Below are 14,074 nucleotides of genomic sequence, written 5' to 3'. Positions count from 1 at the left end.
TCAAAATAACTTCTTATGGTTTTTGCAAGGAAGAAGACTGTTGAGATGGATATGCGCATTTCTCTCAATACCTGATAAGCTTTTTTGACCACCGTGGTGAGACGGGTGAGACGAGAGGAGAGGAGACGACCGTGTCCAAGAATCCAGCTCTAGACCGCTATATAGTACCGTCCCTGGCTTCGGTCCCGGCCCTTGTTAGTTGACCTTTTTTCCTCGCTCTTAATAATCTTATTTTTTTCTCCTTTTGCAACTCTTGGTCATGTATAAATATCACATACAAAAATGGATTCAAGGATAAAAGAATGAAGTGATCAAGAATGATAAAACAGTTAACTAGAAATCAAAAAGAATATGATTAGAACGGGTTCAGTCATGGAGTGCGGAAGCACTGGAGTGGAAACCCTCACCCAACCTCGCTAGAAGACGTTCTTTTCTTTGTCTTGCCTTGAGCAATCTTAACCTTGTGGTTCCCGCAACATTATGAGTTTGCTCAAATGCCAAGACTTTTTGTTGGGTTTTTCTTGGTTAAAATGACAAAAGAACCAACTTTGATGAATTATAAGTCAAGGAAAGTAGCTGTGATATGTTAATCCACTAATAACCTATCCTAAGATAGCATTTTTGAAAACGCAGTAAATATATTTTTTGAGTATCCTTAGTCCCATTTTCATTTGAAATTTTATAACAATTTATTGAGTACCAGCTTAGACCTCTAAATGTATTTACAATTAAATTTGACCACAGAGTGCTCCAATTATGTTGCATTGCAATTGCAAAGAAATGTACAACGTTTTTTCAATGTTCCAAAAACAAATGAAAATGTTTGGCTTTTCTGAAGCATCCAGAAAAGGCTAAAAATAGTTCAATATATCACTTAAAAGTTACTGAAGATGAACATTTCACACCTATGATGTGATATTTGTTGACCACAAGCTCAATAAACCATGGATCTTGAAGTGTGACATTTTTTATTTCACGTTTTATAAACGCCCTTTTTGATCTATTTTTGCAAAACATAATTTTCAATAATAAGAACCAAGCATCTCCTAAATTGATATTGATGAAACATAAAAAAAACGTTCCCTTTGCTTCTTTAGCAACTAGAAAGAAGTCTTGGAATTTGAGCCAACACCAAATTATAACCATTGTGTTAGTCTATGAATTTGGCCATTGGATATGTTCACAAAAGCTCTAATTGAGGCTAAACAAGATTGAATAGGAGTTTGATAACTTGACAAGTGTTATAAAACATGAAGAGCACAAGTGAAAAACATCATTATGAAAATATAAAAAAATAAAGGCTTTATTTCTAGTAGGGCACAAAAAGGAAAACCAATCGGCATTGCTCACACTGATGCTAATTTTGCCACTTTTCTGCTGTTGGAAGAGGTTTTGCCTGATCTTTTTCAAGCCATGTGAACATTATCATTTAACATGGTAACTTTGTTTTTTATCATAACATTGAAGAATTTTTCCCCAACCATAGGGATAAAATCAAGGAAGCAATGGCCCTGGTTGAAAAAATGGGTTAAACACAAGACAACACAACAGAACATTCCATGGCATGAATCATGAAAACTTCAACAAAAACAATCCTATGGTCACTCATGGACAGAAACAATTGTTCAGTTTCTTTGTCATCAAAAATTGAGCACTGCAATTGAAGACAGCAGAGGCAGGTCATGTGGATAAGATTGGATGGTGTCATGAGGCCTCCCCGGTTGACTTGATTGGTGAAGTCCTTGCTAGCCAATTTAAAATCACTTAAGTATTGTCTAAGACATCTTCAAACTGGATGGAGGGCGAGCCTTGGGATTGAATTACCATTCAGAACAATCTTCATACTTCTTAACCTTCAAAAGGCACCTTGATATAAACCTGGCAATGTAGAAAATTATACCCTCTTGTTTCTTGAAGTCTGGATGAAATAGGTACTGCAAGAGGGGTAACTTGTAAAATGTGGACGCTCTCTTTAATATCCTCTTCATTGGTAGCATCTGTTTGAAATGCGGATTGAACATCCACCAAATCCAAACCAGAATGCTTGACCAAGGCTTGCCCAACTTGTATCTTCTTTTCTGCTTCAAGAAACAGCCTCACTGATTTTAGAAGTTTCCACCTGTAAATCAAATAAAAAATTGATGGTTCAAAGTTGTTCAAGTAGTCACTTTTAACTTTCACTCACCCAAAAGTTGTCAATACCATGAAAACTGCAGTTCTAGCATCTCCGAACTGATTTTGCCAAGTAAAACATAAGCAAGCCTTCTTGTTACCAGAAGATATCTTGATAAGGTGATGAGCAATGTCACAGTCCTACTCAATGCAAAAAATGTTTATTTGGTCAAGCCGGGCAATTTTTAATCCTTCCAGTCTTGAATCTGTCACAAATTGCATGAGAAAGTTCAGGGAATCTTGATTTTCAAAATCTATTGGCTGTTGTTGATTGTCCCTTAATTGTACATGAGCATAAGTGTCTTTAACATTGACATGATTCCAAAATCCTCTGATTAACTTGAAAAAATCTGCCGTTTCTTTCCAATGATCTTGGCCATGTCTTTAAAAGTACTGGAGGGCTTGAATGGTTGAGTTGTGGAAACAGGAATTGGCCAACAAGACATTGGTCTTTTCAATTAACTTGGGTCCCAAGACCTGATCTAAAAGCTTGAAGGCAAACCGCCCTGCATTGGCACACTCCTGGTGATAGAGTTCTCACAATTGATGAAAAGAGGCAGACATTGACATACCATCAAATGATGGGCACCGGAAGGTCCTCCTGTTCACTAGATTGTTATTTATGTTCTTGAATAGATGTACTGAGTCAAACATCGAGAATGTTTTTGAGTCTTCCTTGAATGGGTTTGCAATGCTTTCCACCATTTCTCCGCCTGATATTGCAGCAAAAAACTTTCGGTTGGCCAAGTGAGCATCTGAGATGGTGGCAGCTATGTCAAATGCAAGCTTTGTGACAAGCTTCAATACTCTCAGATACCATTTTTCTATGAGCTGAGCACTAATTTTAGACACTGGGACCATGCCACCACATCATCGTGGCCCCTAGTTGTGGGCCAGGCCTCAGATGGAGGGCGGATTCCTCAGATGCAGGGACAACTCGTGACCCTGATGGTGGTGTCGATCCCGTGACCCTAGATGGCCCGTGACCCCAGATGGCCCGTGAGCCCCAGATGGCCCGTGAGCCCCAGATGGCCCGTGAGCCCCAGATGGCCCGTGAATCCCAGAGGATGGTCCCGTGAATCCCAGAGGATGGTCCCGTGTATCCCAGAGGATGGTCCCGTGAATCCACAGAGGATGGTCCCGTGAATCCAGAGGATGTTCCCGTGAATCCCAGAGGATGGTCCCGTGAATCCCAGAGGATGGTCCGTGAATCCCAGAGGATGGTCCCGTGAATCCCAGAGGATGTTCCCGTGAATCCCAGAGGATGTCCGTGAATCCAGAGGATGGTCCCGTGAATCCAGAGGATGGTCCCGTGAATCCAGAGGATGGTCCCGTGAATCCCAGAGGATGGTCCCGTGAATCCCAGAGGATGGTCCCGTGAATACCAGAGGATGGTCCGTGAATCCCAGAGGATGGTCCCGTGAATCCCAGAGATGGTCCTGTGCATCCCAGAGGATGGTCCTGTGCATCCAGAGGATAGTCCTGTACATGCCAGAGATAGTCCTGTCATGCCAGAGGATGGTTCTGTGCATCCCAGAGGATGGTTCTGTGCATCCCAGAGGATGGTTCTGTGCATCCCAGAGGATGGTTCTGTGCATCCCAGAGGATGGTTCTGTGCATCCCAGAGGATGGTTCTGTGCATCCCAGAGGATGGTTCTGTGCATCCCAGATGATGTGGCATCCCAGAGGATGTGTCCCGTGAATCCCAGAGGATGGTCCCGTGCATCCCAGAGGATGGTCCTGTGCATCCCAGAGGATAGTCCTGTGCATCCCAGAGGATAGTCCTGTGCATCCCAGAGGATGGTCCTGTGCATCCCAGAGGATGGTTCTGTGCATCCCAGAGATGGTTCTGTGCATCCCAGAGGATGTCCTGTGCCATCCCAGAGGATGGTCCTGTGCATCCCAGAGGATGGGTCCTGTGCATCCCAGAGGATGGTCCGTGCATCCGCCAGAGGATGGTCCCGTGCATCCCAGAGGATGGGTCCGTGCATCCCAGAGGATGGTCCCGTGCATCCCAGAGGATGGTCCCGTGCATCCCAGAGGATGGTCCCGTGCATCCCAGAGGATGGTCCCGTGCATCCCAGAGGATGGTCCCGTGCATCCCAGAGGATGGTCCTGTGAATCTCCGGATGGCCCGTGATCCCTCTGTGGGACGGCCCAGTGACCAGGGATCCCCCCCCCTGTGTGAGGGAGATTTGTTAGATGTGATACTCGGTGTTGAGCATGCTGCTCATGCTTGTAATCTGTTCTAGTCATGTATATATAAATGTGTTCTAGTCAGAAATAAAGGAGTCACAAACCACCATCGGGAATGACAACTATAGACCACTGAAAACTGTGGACGTACCTCGACCAAGACTAGTTATAACAAAAAGCCAATTCAGCCGCAATTACCTTTAGGCTGCCTGTAGAAACTTTGGTCTAATTTGTTAGTCAAGATATCAGGGCTGCCAGGCATATGTTGAGAATTGCGCTTTCTTGAGCTTCAAGAAAGCTATGAACAGGATGAACCTGCAACATGACACGACTATTGGTGCAGCCCTGATGACTAGTCTTGGTCATAGAGATACGTCCATAATTTTCAGTGGCCTATGGACTAACTAATGGGTTTCAGATGTTCCGCTAGTGTTGCCATATGCCAATGAAAATGTAAATTGACATCCCTAGTCGCAACCTCCCGTGATTATTTATTTGAGCCCATCAGTAATTCTCAGTCGTCCAAGCCAAGTTCATGGAGTAGGGGAGTGGAAAGCTCTCTGAAACCTAGCTAGAAGACGTTTCATTTTTGCGTTACCTCCTAATCAAGTGCTTCAACATGAAGATGGAATTCAATGAGCACTCTCTCACCGAGAATCCATCTGTTCAGGAGATAACGCATACCTCTACAAAACCTCTCTAGAAGACGTTCGATCTTCGACCGAGTTTTCCACTCCACTACTCCATGTCTAAGTTTACGGTAAGCTAAACGGGACAGGTGATGCAACATTGACGAACAAAGAAATTTGACTTGCGAGAATAAAAATTACGAGTGTGGTGAATTCGTGTACAGTTCCAAATTATTTTTCATGTCAGTGGTTATCAGAAGCATCAAAGCACTCCCTGACAGCGAATCAAAGGTACTGTAACCACTACAGAGCGAAAGAGACCCAACTATTTCACGGTCTTCGAATTACAATGTCAACTATCATCTTGAATAATGAACAATTCAATACGTGAAAACTGAAGCATAATGGATGGAAGTAAGGCCTAAATCATCGTTTCAGCCCTGTTTCTTAATGAGATCAAAGCCTAACGGTGTATACGACGACAATCTGAAAGACCCCCAATTAAATTGCGACCTCCATTAGTTAGCCAAGATAGCGAAATTGGGATTTATTTTTTTACTTCCTTACCACCACTGTAAATTTTATATTTATATAATATCTGATCAAACAAGGAATTAGAGTTCACAGAACTGGCTAGCCCTTGAATATAGGGTTGATCAGGAACTTTAGTAGCCTGAGAATGAAGAGAGGTGGACTACAAAGCTCTTGCTAGCCTGAATTAACGAGGGCTTGAAGATGCGAACAAAACGCAACTTAAACCTCTGCGGTGGCTAGAATTGGCCCTAAAACCTCATTGGGACGAAGCTCATTAAAGCTTTAAAAATGTACACTATCGGAGATACATGTCGTCCCTTCTCTGAATATTGGACAATCCCAAGTCCCAACCTTTCTCGATTGTGAATGACTATTGTTGAAAAAAATGTATGGGGAGGAATATCGATATAACATAAGAGTTCGAAAGTAGAGTCAGATCGGGAGCAACTGTCTAGTGAAAGAGAGCGTTTCATGTCAACAAAATAAGTAGTCCTGGAGCTATTGAAAAACAATCATTTTATTATTAGGCATTTTGCGTGGTGTTTCAACTAAGAACAACTTGATTAGACGAGAATCGAACTGAAGGCTTAGGAGGACATTTGCATGGGTTGGTATTTCTTCAAAAACAGCCTTGCATGGATGAATGGAGGCACAAAGTGTATGCTCTCCTCTCTCCTCAAAATTCGGGACTGAAATGATGATTGAATTAGAAAACCGAACACGAGCGCTGGTAAAAGGATGAAAGTTTCTGTGGGATTTGCAATTGAGGGCTATAAATGACATTATTCACATCAGCAGAACAATCAAATAAGTGACAGGTCAAGTCAACGTGTTTTCCCTATCTGCTTGGTTTTTTTCTCTCTATATGGGGATGGGGCATTAGTCATTGATTTGTCGGTCTGCTTATTAATTTGCAAAGTGGTAAGATGTCGGTCGGTCGGTCGGTCAGTCGTCAATTGTGTGTGGCGTGCTCGTGTCTTCAACGATTGTGGTTTGGGTGCATTACTGTGTTCTTTTCAAAGCTAGCGGTGGATGATTGGTAGAGAAGGGACCGGGAAAAGGGACGGAGGGAACGAAAGGATTTGATTCTTTAACTACATTCAAAGGCAGAGCATGAGGCGAGAAGGAGGAAAAAAGGGGAGGATAAGCTAAGGATAGGGAGGGTGTGGATATTTGAAGGTTAGAGTGATGCGTTATTTGAAAGGAGAAAAGAATTTGGGTCAAGAAGATGAACAAAGTGAAAGGTTGGTTGATTGGCTGGATGGCTTAGTGAAAATGGTAAAAATCTTTCTTGGTTTGGTTCTAAAAGATACTGGACACGACCTTTGTCTTGGGACGATAAAAGGGATCCAACGAGTTTGGACTAGAATCAATTGCTGCTAACGCCTGTTTTACCCATAATTGATCTGGTCGAAAGTAAGGAATTGACAATGACAAAAATAGAAATAGGGTGGCAGTATTTTTGTTCGTCAGCTGAAGTTGATCTCTATTACTCATATCATTTTATTGTTGTGGTTGTGGTTGTTGCTGTGGATCACTGCGAGTTTGTCCGAAGGAACATCGCTGAGAAGTACCTGTCTCCAGGAAAAAATTGGGGAAGATGAGGATCATCATGTGGGATAGTAAAATAACAACAAGAATAATAATGTTAAAAATCAAGGTAATAATCATAATCATGACAATAAATAATGATAATAAGATTTAAAATCGGGGTTGTATTGGTTGGGATAACTGAACACATGAAGAGATGGCTTGCCATGTAGAGAGGAGAAATGAGGTGAGTGAGAGTTGGTTCTGAACACAATCAAAAGGCGGCTTGGTTGGCTACTCGTCAGTTTCTTGGGGAGGAGGATGACGACGACGATGGTGATGATGACGCTGATGATGATATAGATGGGCGATCGATTGATTGATTGGTCTACGGGTAGTTTAAGAGGCCTAAATATTGGAATGAAGTTTTTCCTAAATCTTCTTCTTGATAACAAAATAACAAGTTTTCATTCTTCTTCTTCTTCTTTGCTTTAGGTTCGGAAGTTTGTTCGAAGTTCACCGGGGTCCAATTGCTTCGAGGTCACAAAGGATTAATATTTTTGGAGCGAGAAGTTGGTTCCAGGGTACGTTGTCAAGTAACACATCAACGGAGACACGATGGGCACCAAGGGCAAGGAGAATGGATCATGGAGCATAGAGAGCATAAGTTTAGGGTGTCAGACAGGCTTTTGATTTTGAATTTGCATTCTCAAGGTTGTTCTGATATGTGTGTGTGTGTGCGTTTGTATCTCTTGCCTTGGCAACCCGTCACTCGTCATCAGTTCTCGAGGAGCACTCGGAACCCTCAGAACCCTCAGAACCCTCAGAATGCTCGAAATGCTCAGAATGCTCGGATTGGAACCGAACCAATCGTTGGAGCTTCGTGGGTAACCCTAGTTTGCTCACAGGACCGCGGTTCAAGCGTTTTGGCCCCAACGATTTTCGAATCTGACGCAAACATTGATGACGAAGGGGCTGTGGATTACACCAGAATGGCATCATAAGCGTTTTCAGTTCCAAGAAGAGCGGACCATTCACCGAAATCCCCCGTCCCAAGTGCATCATGACCCGCTTGATGTGGCGCTTCATGCGCAAGGGCTGGTGAGCCATAGACTGGCCCACCAAATTTATGGTGCGTTGAAAAGGCTCCGAGGCTCTCTTCTCCATCACAGACTTGAGTAGCCAAGTGAAAGCGGATTGGGTTCTCTCTTTGGTCAGCTGTTGAATGGGATGAGGTGGCGGTCCTGACGAGTCAAGCGAGCCAGGAGGTGTGGCGACTGGACCCCCGGAGGACGAGGACAAAGACGAAGAGGACATGGGCGACGGGCTGGGGATGACCTCGGCCCCGTAGTTGAGGAGGAGCCGGCTCAGCTCTTCGGCAGAATCCCCCAGGGCCACACTATATGAGAGGAGAGTTCGTTCGTCGGAGTCCGGTAGGTTGATCCAGGCCGACAGGCACTGATCCGTGGACAAAGCCCGCGTGCCGGATTCTAAAAGTAATCGCCCTAGGGATAAGGCAATCATGATGGTCGTCTGGTGTGGAGGAGACGAAGACGGTGATTGGCTCTTGTCACTATGAAGCCAATGTTTGACCAAATGGAGAGGTGTCTCTCCTCGATGATCTCTGACACTTGGATTTGCACCCGTTTCAACCAGCAATCCAGTCAATTCAACGACGGTTTCTCCGGTAAAGTTGTGTGAAGCGCCTGAAATGAAACGTGAAGCGAGGGTCGTCATGCACGGGTGACGAATCTCTCTGGATCTCTTGCCGCCGACTCTTACCATTGAGAAGGAGGTGGAGCAAGGTCCGCCCCTCCGAGTCTTGCCGATTCACATCACAGCCATTTGAAGAAATTTGCCTAACCCATCCTTCAATCGAGGTGGGGTTTACGTGTAATTTGGGTTGGGAAGCGAACTCCCCGGCTTGACTTCCATCCAGGTGTGTGTCAGTATGAGCGCCTTCTTTCCCACGGATTCCCCCTTTAGGAACGGTTGAGATCAAGGGGGCTCGGTCCCAATCCAGCCAATGCTCCAACAATGAAGACACGTGAACGTTGATACAACATTCATCTGCAAGTCAATGTCACGCACATGAGAGTGGAAATTGATGGAACACATGCATTTGAATCGGTTACGATGACCGATTGTACAACTGGTGACTTACAGTAGCTATGCATTGGTCTAAGAGTGCCTCGTTGGGCTGCCGCCGCAATCACTTTGGCACAGGAATGGTGATGCTGATCATCATCACCTTCGTCCCTTCGATTGACTGCATCGCTTATCTCCCGACTTTGAGAGTGTGGGCGTTGATCAAGAGGGATCGGACCGGAGGCCTTCGGACCCATTGTCAAACTGGGCGGGCCTGTGGAGTTCACGGCTTGGCGTCCACACATCCTGCCATTTGGGGCCTCGTTTAAGATTGGTGCATTGGGATTGGTCGTCTGGTTGGCGATCACTGAGAACAACCCCTCGCTCGTCTGATGGTTGAATGGGGTGTTTTGTTGGGTGTGGCAGTGGGCATGGTTGGGCCAAAATTCATTTTCCATTCGAAGCAACTCAAGCGTATAGGACATGTCGCCATTCCTGCAAGACACGAGAAGCGAAGGGGATGTCAAAAATCTGTCCAAAACTCGGACAAAGACCCAAAAGAATGATCTAACCGTTGGGTCACGGATTCAATAGGCTCATGAGAGGGTCTGGCTCGGCAATGGGGTGTGATGGATTTAGGAAATGAGACTGAGCTTTCCTCCGAGTGCATGGAAGACATCGCAGTTTTGGGCTTTGAATACCCTGTTTAATCTAGTCTCAGCCATTGCAATCGACTACAGTTACATAGTTTTCTTAGCTATGACGATCATTACGAACCAGGTTCAAAATGTCAAGGCAAGCTTGGTTCATTCCCTCATTCGAACAAGATTGACCTCACTGAGTCGACTGGAACGGAGAATGACCATCAATTTTGCTTACGATTCATGGCTGAAAGGAATGCAGGCTTGTTAAATCCATGACTCAATCGATAACTAGTACGTACACACACATAGTGTCATATAAGTTTGCAATCTACTTTCGTCAAAATGTTGCACTGTTCTTGACAGTAGTAAGAAAGTCACACCTCTCGTGTAGCAAAACAAGACCCTACGGAGCACATAACAAAAACACAATCCAAGATATTTTTTTTTTTCAATCGCCTTGTTTCCAGCTGAAGCATACATGGAGGCCATTTTATTGTAGAGAAAAGATTTGCTGCCGACCGGTGTTCCTCTACTAGGTATGAATAGAATTTGAGCCTTACGTATGGATCAGGTGTTCCCCTATTCAGTATTAGGATTATTAGAATGAAAGGCGAGCTCGATAGATCGAGAGAGTGGCTCAATTTGAGATTGCATTGGTGAATGAATCTCTCTTAATTTTGATGCCTCTGTCTAGAGAGCATATTCAAACGTGATTTTTTTTCGATCATTCACTGCCCTTTTATGTTATTAGCATGATACCTACTAAGATAAAGTCCGATTTTTGTTGGATTCAATTTATGCTCAAAAACACTCATGGCCGAAAACCCGATTCCAAGTTAAAATACAGGCGAAAATCTATCAGAACATTTACTTACAAAAGGCTCCAAAATAATTTCAGCTTAAGAATACCTTTGTGTGTAAACCCCGTTAAATCCGACCTCTACTTGTGTGACCCAATGGAGTCTCACATTTACCCCAACAAAGAAGATTCCGAAAGAGGGGGGTCCTTGTCCAAATGTGTCCAACGTGTCAGGGCCCGAATTTCCAAGATCGAACGGCATCGTGGCCATTCACCTCTTTGTACTTGTATTGGCTCCCCTACATGTTAGCGATGCTCTGCGACGATAAAGAATCATTACTACATAGTATACCCTGTGCAGTGGTCTCTTTCTGGATGGTGACGACGTATGAGTGACAGAGGATGTGTCAGAAATATCGTCTATTTAGCACTCATCTTCGGCTTACCAAGCAAGGATGATACTGTGTCGTTGTCAGCTTGTCCCCTGTCCAAGCAAGAAATACACTGTGCATAGACGTGGACAGGATGATGTGGAAGGAGAGCAAGAGTCCTTTATGTGATATTCGTCATTCCCCACACCATTTGCTATGCATAGTTGGATTCAATGTCCTTGATGTCAAGGCACTCCTGACCTTGAAGTCATCAGGAGTCGTCCTCTCCATCTTCTTTCTCTTTCTAATCCCTCTTTCCCTCGCTCTTTATCGAGTCTCCTCGCTGCTCTTACCCACTCGTTCTACAGACTCTCTGTCTTTCTTTCTCTCCTATTCACGCACACACACACAAACACACTCACTCACTCACTCACTCTTTCTCTTTCTCTCTCCTAATCTCCATCCTAGGTGGACCCCATTCACCCTCTCACTCACTCACACTCTCACTCAGTCCACGATGTGTTCATACTATATACAATCTCTTGGACCCTCACTGCTAGTGCTAACGGTATCAAGTACAAAAACCAGGTCCTTTCGCTCCTCTAGGGATTGAGAAGGCTGCCAGGACAGTCCCCGGCAGCGTACTCTGCTACAGCTGTTGTGATCGGAAACGACCTCTCATTTGAAGTTGAGGTCTGTTCATGTGAGAACTTGGAGAAGGGCATTTTCAAAGGGAGATTATAGGATACCTTACTCTTGGGATCATTGCTTCCTCCGAATCCTAAGAGATAGGTCCAGGAAGGTGGGGTGGTTGGTAATTTTTCTCCGTCCAGCTTAGGCGAGTGTTTCAGACCAATCTCAATGACAGGCTATTTGTAAATTGATTATCCATGCCACTAATTTGCATCCTTCCTGAGTAGCAGTTCCTGGAGTAGTAGAAGCTAGCGGATGATAATGGTAGTAAATTCCCATAATTTGCGAGGACAGTCCATGTCATTGAAGTTCTTGGAAATTTGAGAGTGGGCCAGTTGGACAGTTGGCGCTTTTGTCCTCACACAACTTCTATCATCATTTTTTTTTTCTTTGGTTGCCTTGCAAAAACTGTCTCAAACTCCTTTTGCGTTTGCGTGTGCGGAAGACTGGTTTTGAAACATATTTTAAAGGAAAAAAAACTTTAAATGTACGCCCATTCAGATCTGGATGTGTCCAAAAGACAACTGATTTTGTGGTTTTGCTTTGGAACCGATACCCTTAGTGGCTGTTGCCGTGGTTCATCGACAAATCTGTCCTCCCTCAACCACTTCGACGGCAAAAGAAAAGATGGATCAAACAGTGGGATCTGCGCAAATTTCTCGCTCGAGGCTGAGCATAAAAAGTTGCTATAACGGCTATAACGCGAGTATGGAAACGCTTTTAGCCCATGACTGAATCACCTTGTAAATTGCAAACCCTCCTCACCCTCCACCAATTTCCCCTCCCCCTCCCTTTCGTGACACAATTTTTGCTCAAAGTCGTAAAACTGCCGATTTTAGCCACCTAACTGGTAGCTTCCCAGGCTGCGGCACCGTATCCATCCGTGGATGGTTGTGGAGGTCCCCTTTTGGCACTGATTGGCGTGTCGCCCGCTTCGAATTCGCTCAAGAGCAAGAGAGTTTTTTGCAGGGGTGCATGGTGGTACAGGTTTTATCTGCAGGGAGGGGAGCTTTCTGCGGAAAGGCAGCAATGGGATGGCAAAAAAATTGCACCCGCCTTGAACACATTCGAACTCGCAGACTAAGCACGAACCCTAAGCATAACAGAAGGATGGCTAGATTCTAAGTCAGGTTGGACATAAAACCTGACAAGTGAGTCGTGTCAAATATCTTCCATCGATTTTCGACGAACGTTTGGTTATTTGTTTGGAATGAATTGGTTCGTCATTCAATTCTCCCATGGTTGAACAATGCAGCGACTAATTCGGATTTAGCTATTTGGCTTCTTGATGTTCCATGTCACAGGGGATGTCAGTGTATTTGACGAATTGGCTCAACTTTCTTACCCTTTAACGCAAGTCAGGCGAAATAGAGGGCCATGGAGTCGTGGTGAAATGAGTCTTGTACCTATGTGGCACTCGGATAACGATCGGTCGGTAGGATAGTAGTAGATGTGGTGTATTCTTGGAAACTAGAGGAAGGATCAGGCTATTGATTTGGAGTATCACAAAACCTCTTGAGGGTCAGATTTGGCAGTTCATGGAGCACTCTCAAGGTGAAATGCAACTATCACTTGAGGCGAGGGACGACTCATAACTAGGCATGAAATGCTCGCTGAGTCCACACTATGAAGATCCTGACCCGAGCCTGGAACATAAACGAGGTGCACAAGATGGCAAGGAAATGGCCACGACGAGGGAAGCGATTTTCTTTCAATTCACCAACTGAGAACTTTGGGTCTCGGCAGAAGATGCTATCACCATCATGGCAGAGCAATCTGAAGCAGTCAACCTCGCTGTTCGTTTCTCTGCTGCCATCCAATCTCACCTCTCAGCATGGACTAAATCAGGAAGATTTCTTCCTCTATTTTCTTTCTCAATCTCGTGCTCCCTCGCTCGAAAACAAGTTACAAGCTCGCGGCCTCGTTTGCTCGGCTTCTCCATGGATCCGCAGACGAGCGAGCGTCAGGGGGACAGAGCGACTGATCGCTCTCTGGCCGCGGCCACCCGAGGCTCCAACACCCAATAGACTCACTCACTCACTCCTCTGAGTCTGAAGTGAGTCGGCAAGCAATTGAGTGCCTGCTCGGAGCAATACATCCATGCCTCAGCCAACAGCTGATTGAAGAACAACGCCGAGCAAGCCAGTTTCAGGAGTACACAGAGTGGGACTGCTTTGGACAATATCCAGTTCAGCGTACTATTACTACTACTTCTTCGACCACAGGTTTTACCTCAATATGAACACTCTGGCCCAATATGAATACTTTTGATTGCCTATTTTATGTAATGACAGTAAGAATGACTATAGCCTGAGTAATGTACTGATTAACAATTGTATTCAGTCAGACATGCCCTTTTGCATGTTCTAAGCTCTCTGCGACCATTGAAGGGCCTAGGGAAATGACAGTTCACTGCCC

General features: G+C 44.7%; 1 protein-coding gene across 3 annotated transcripts; it reads right to left on the bottom strand.

Moving 5' to 3' along the window:
* Positions 1-6,030: 6,030 nt before the first annotated feature.
* On the bottom strand, positions 6,031-13,714 carry LOC131886697 (uncharacterized). Of its 3 annotated transcripts, XM_059235096.1 has the most exons (5): positions 13,483-13,714; positions 13,002-13,302; positions 9,226-9,644; positions 8,844-9,131; positions 6,031-8,767 (listed from the first exon to the last, which is right to left on the bottom strand). In XM_059235096.1, the coding sequence occupies exons 3-5, from the start codon at positions 9,632-9,634 to the stop codon at positions 7,830-7,832; spliced, it is 1,635 nt and encodes a 544-aa protein (XP_059091079.1). In that variant the 5' UTR covers positions 9,635-9,644; positions 13,002-13,302; positions 13,483-13,714; the 3' UTR covers positions 6,031-7,829. The 3 variants fall into 3 exon arrangements, with proteins under 3 accessions (XP_059091079.1, XP_059091078.1, XP_059091080.1); XM_059235095.1 differs by having other exon boundaries at positions 13,002-13,714; XM_059235097.1 differs by lacking the exons at positions 13,002-13,302; positions 13,483-13,714 and adding an exon at positions 9,927-10,391.
* Between the last annotated feature and the right edge of the window lie 360 nt (positions 13,715-14,074).

This window comes from Tigriopus californicus, chromosome 9 (genome assembly GCF_007210705.1).
Source record: "Tigriopus californicus strain San Diego chromosome 9, Tcal_SD_v2.1, whole genome shotgun sequence".
In the NCBI taxonomy this organism is placed as follows: domain Eukaryota; kingdom Metazoa; phylum Arthropoda; class Copepoda; order Harpacticoida; family Harpacticidae; genus Tigriopus; species Tigriopus californicus.
This window is presented reverse-complemented; position numbering and strand designations above follow the sequence as displayed.

Coding starts and splice junctions, on each gene's coding strand:
- LOC131886697 (XM_059235095.1), bottom strand. CDS start 9,634: ATGTCCTATACGCTTGAGTTGCTTCGAATGGAAAATGAATTTTGGCCC. Junction 9,132..9,225: donor TAGACCAATGCATAGCTACT/GTAAGTCACCAG, acceptor ATTGACTTGCAG/ATGAATGTTGTATCAACGTT. Junction 8,768..8,843: donor GCTCCACCTCCTTCTCAATG/GTAAGAGTCGGC, acceptor GTTTCATTTCAG/GCGCTTCACACAACTTTACC.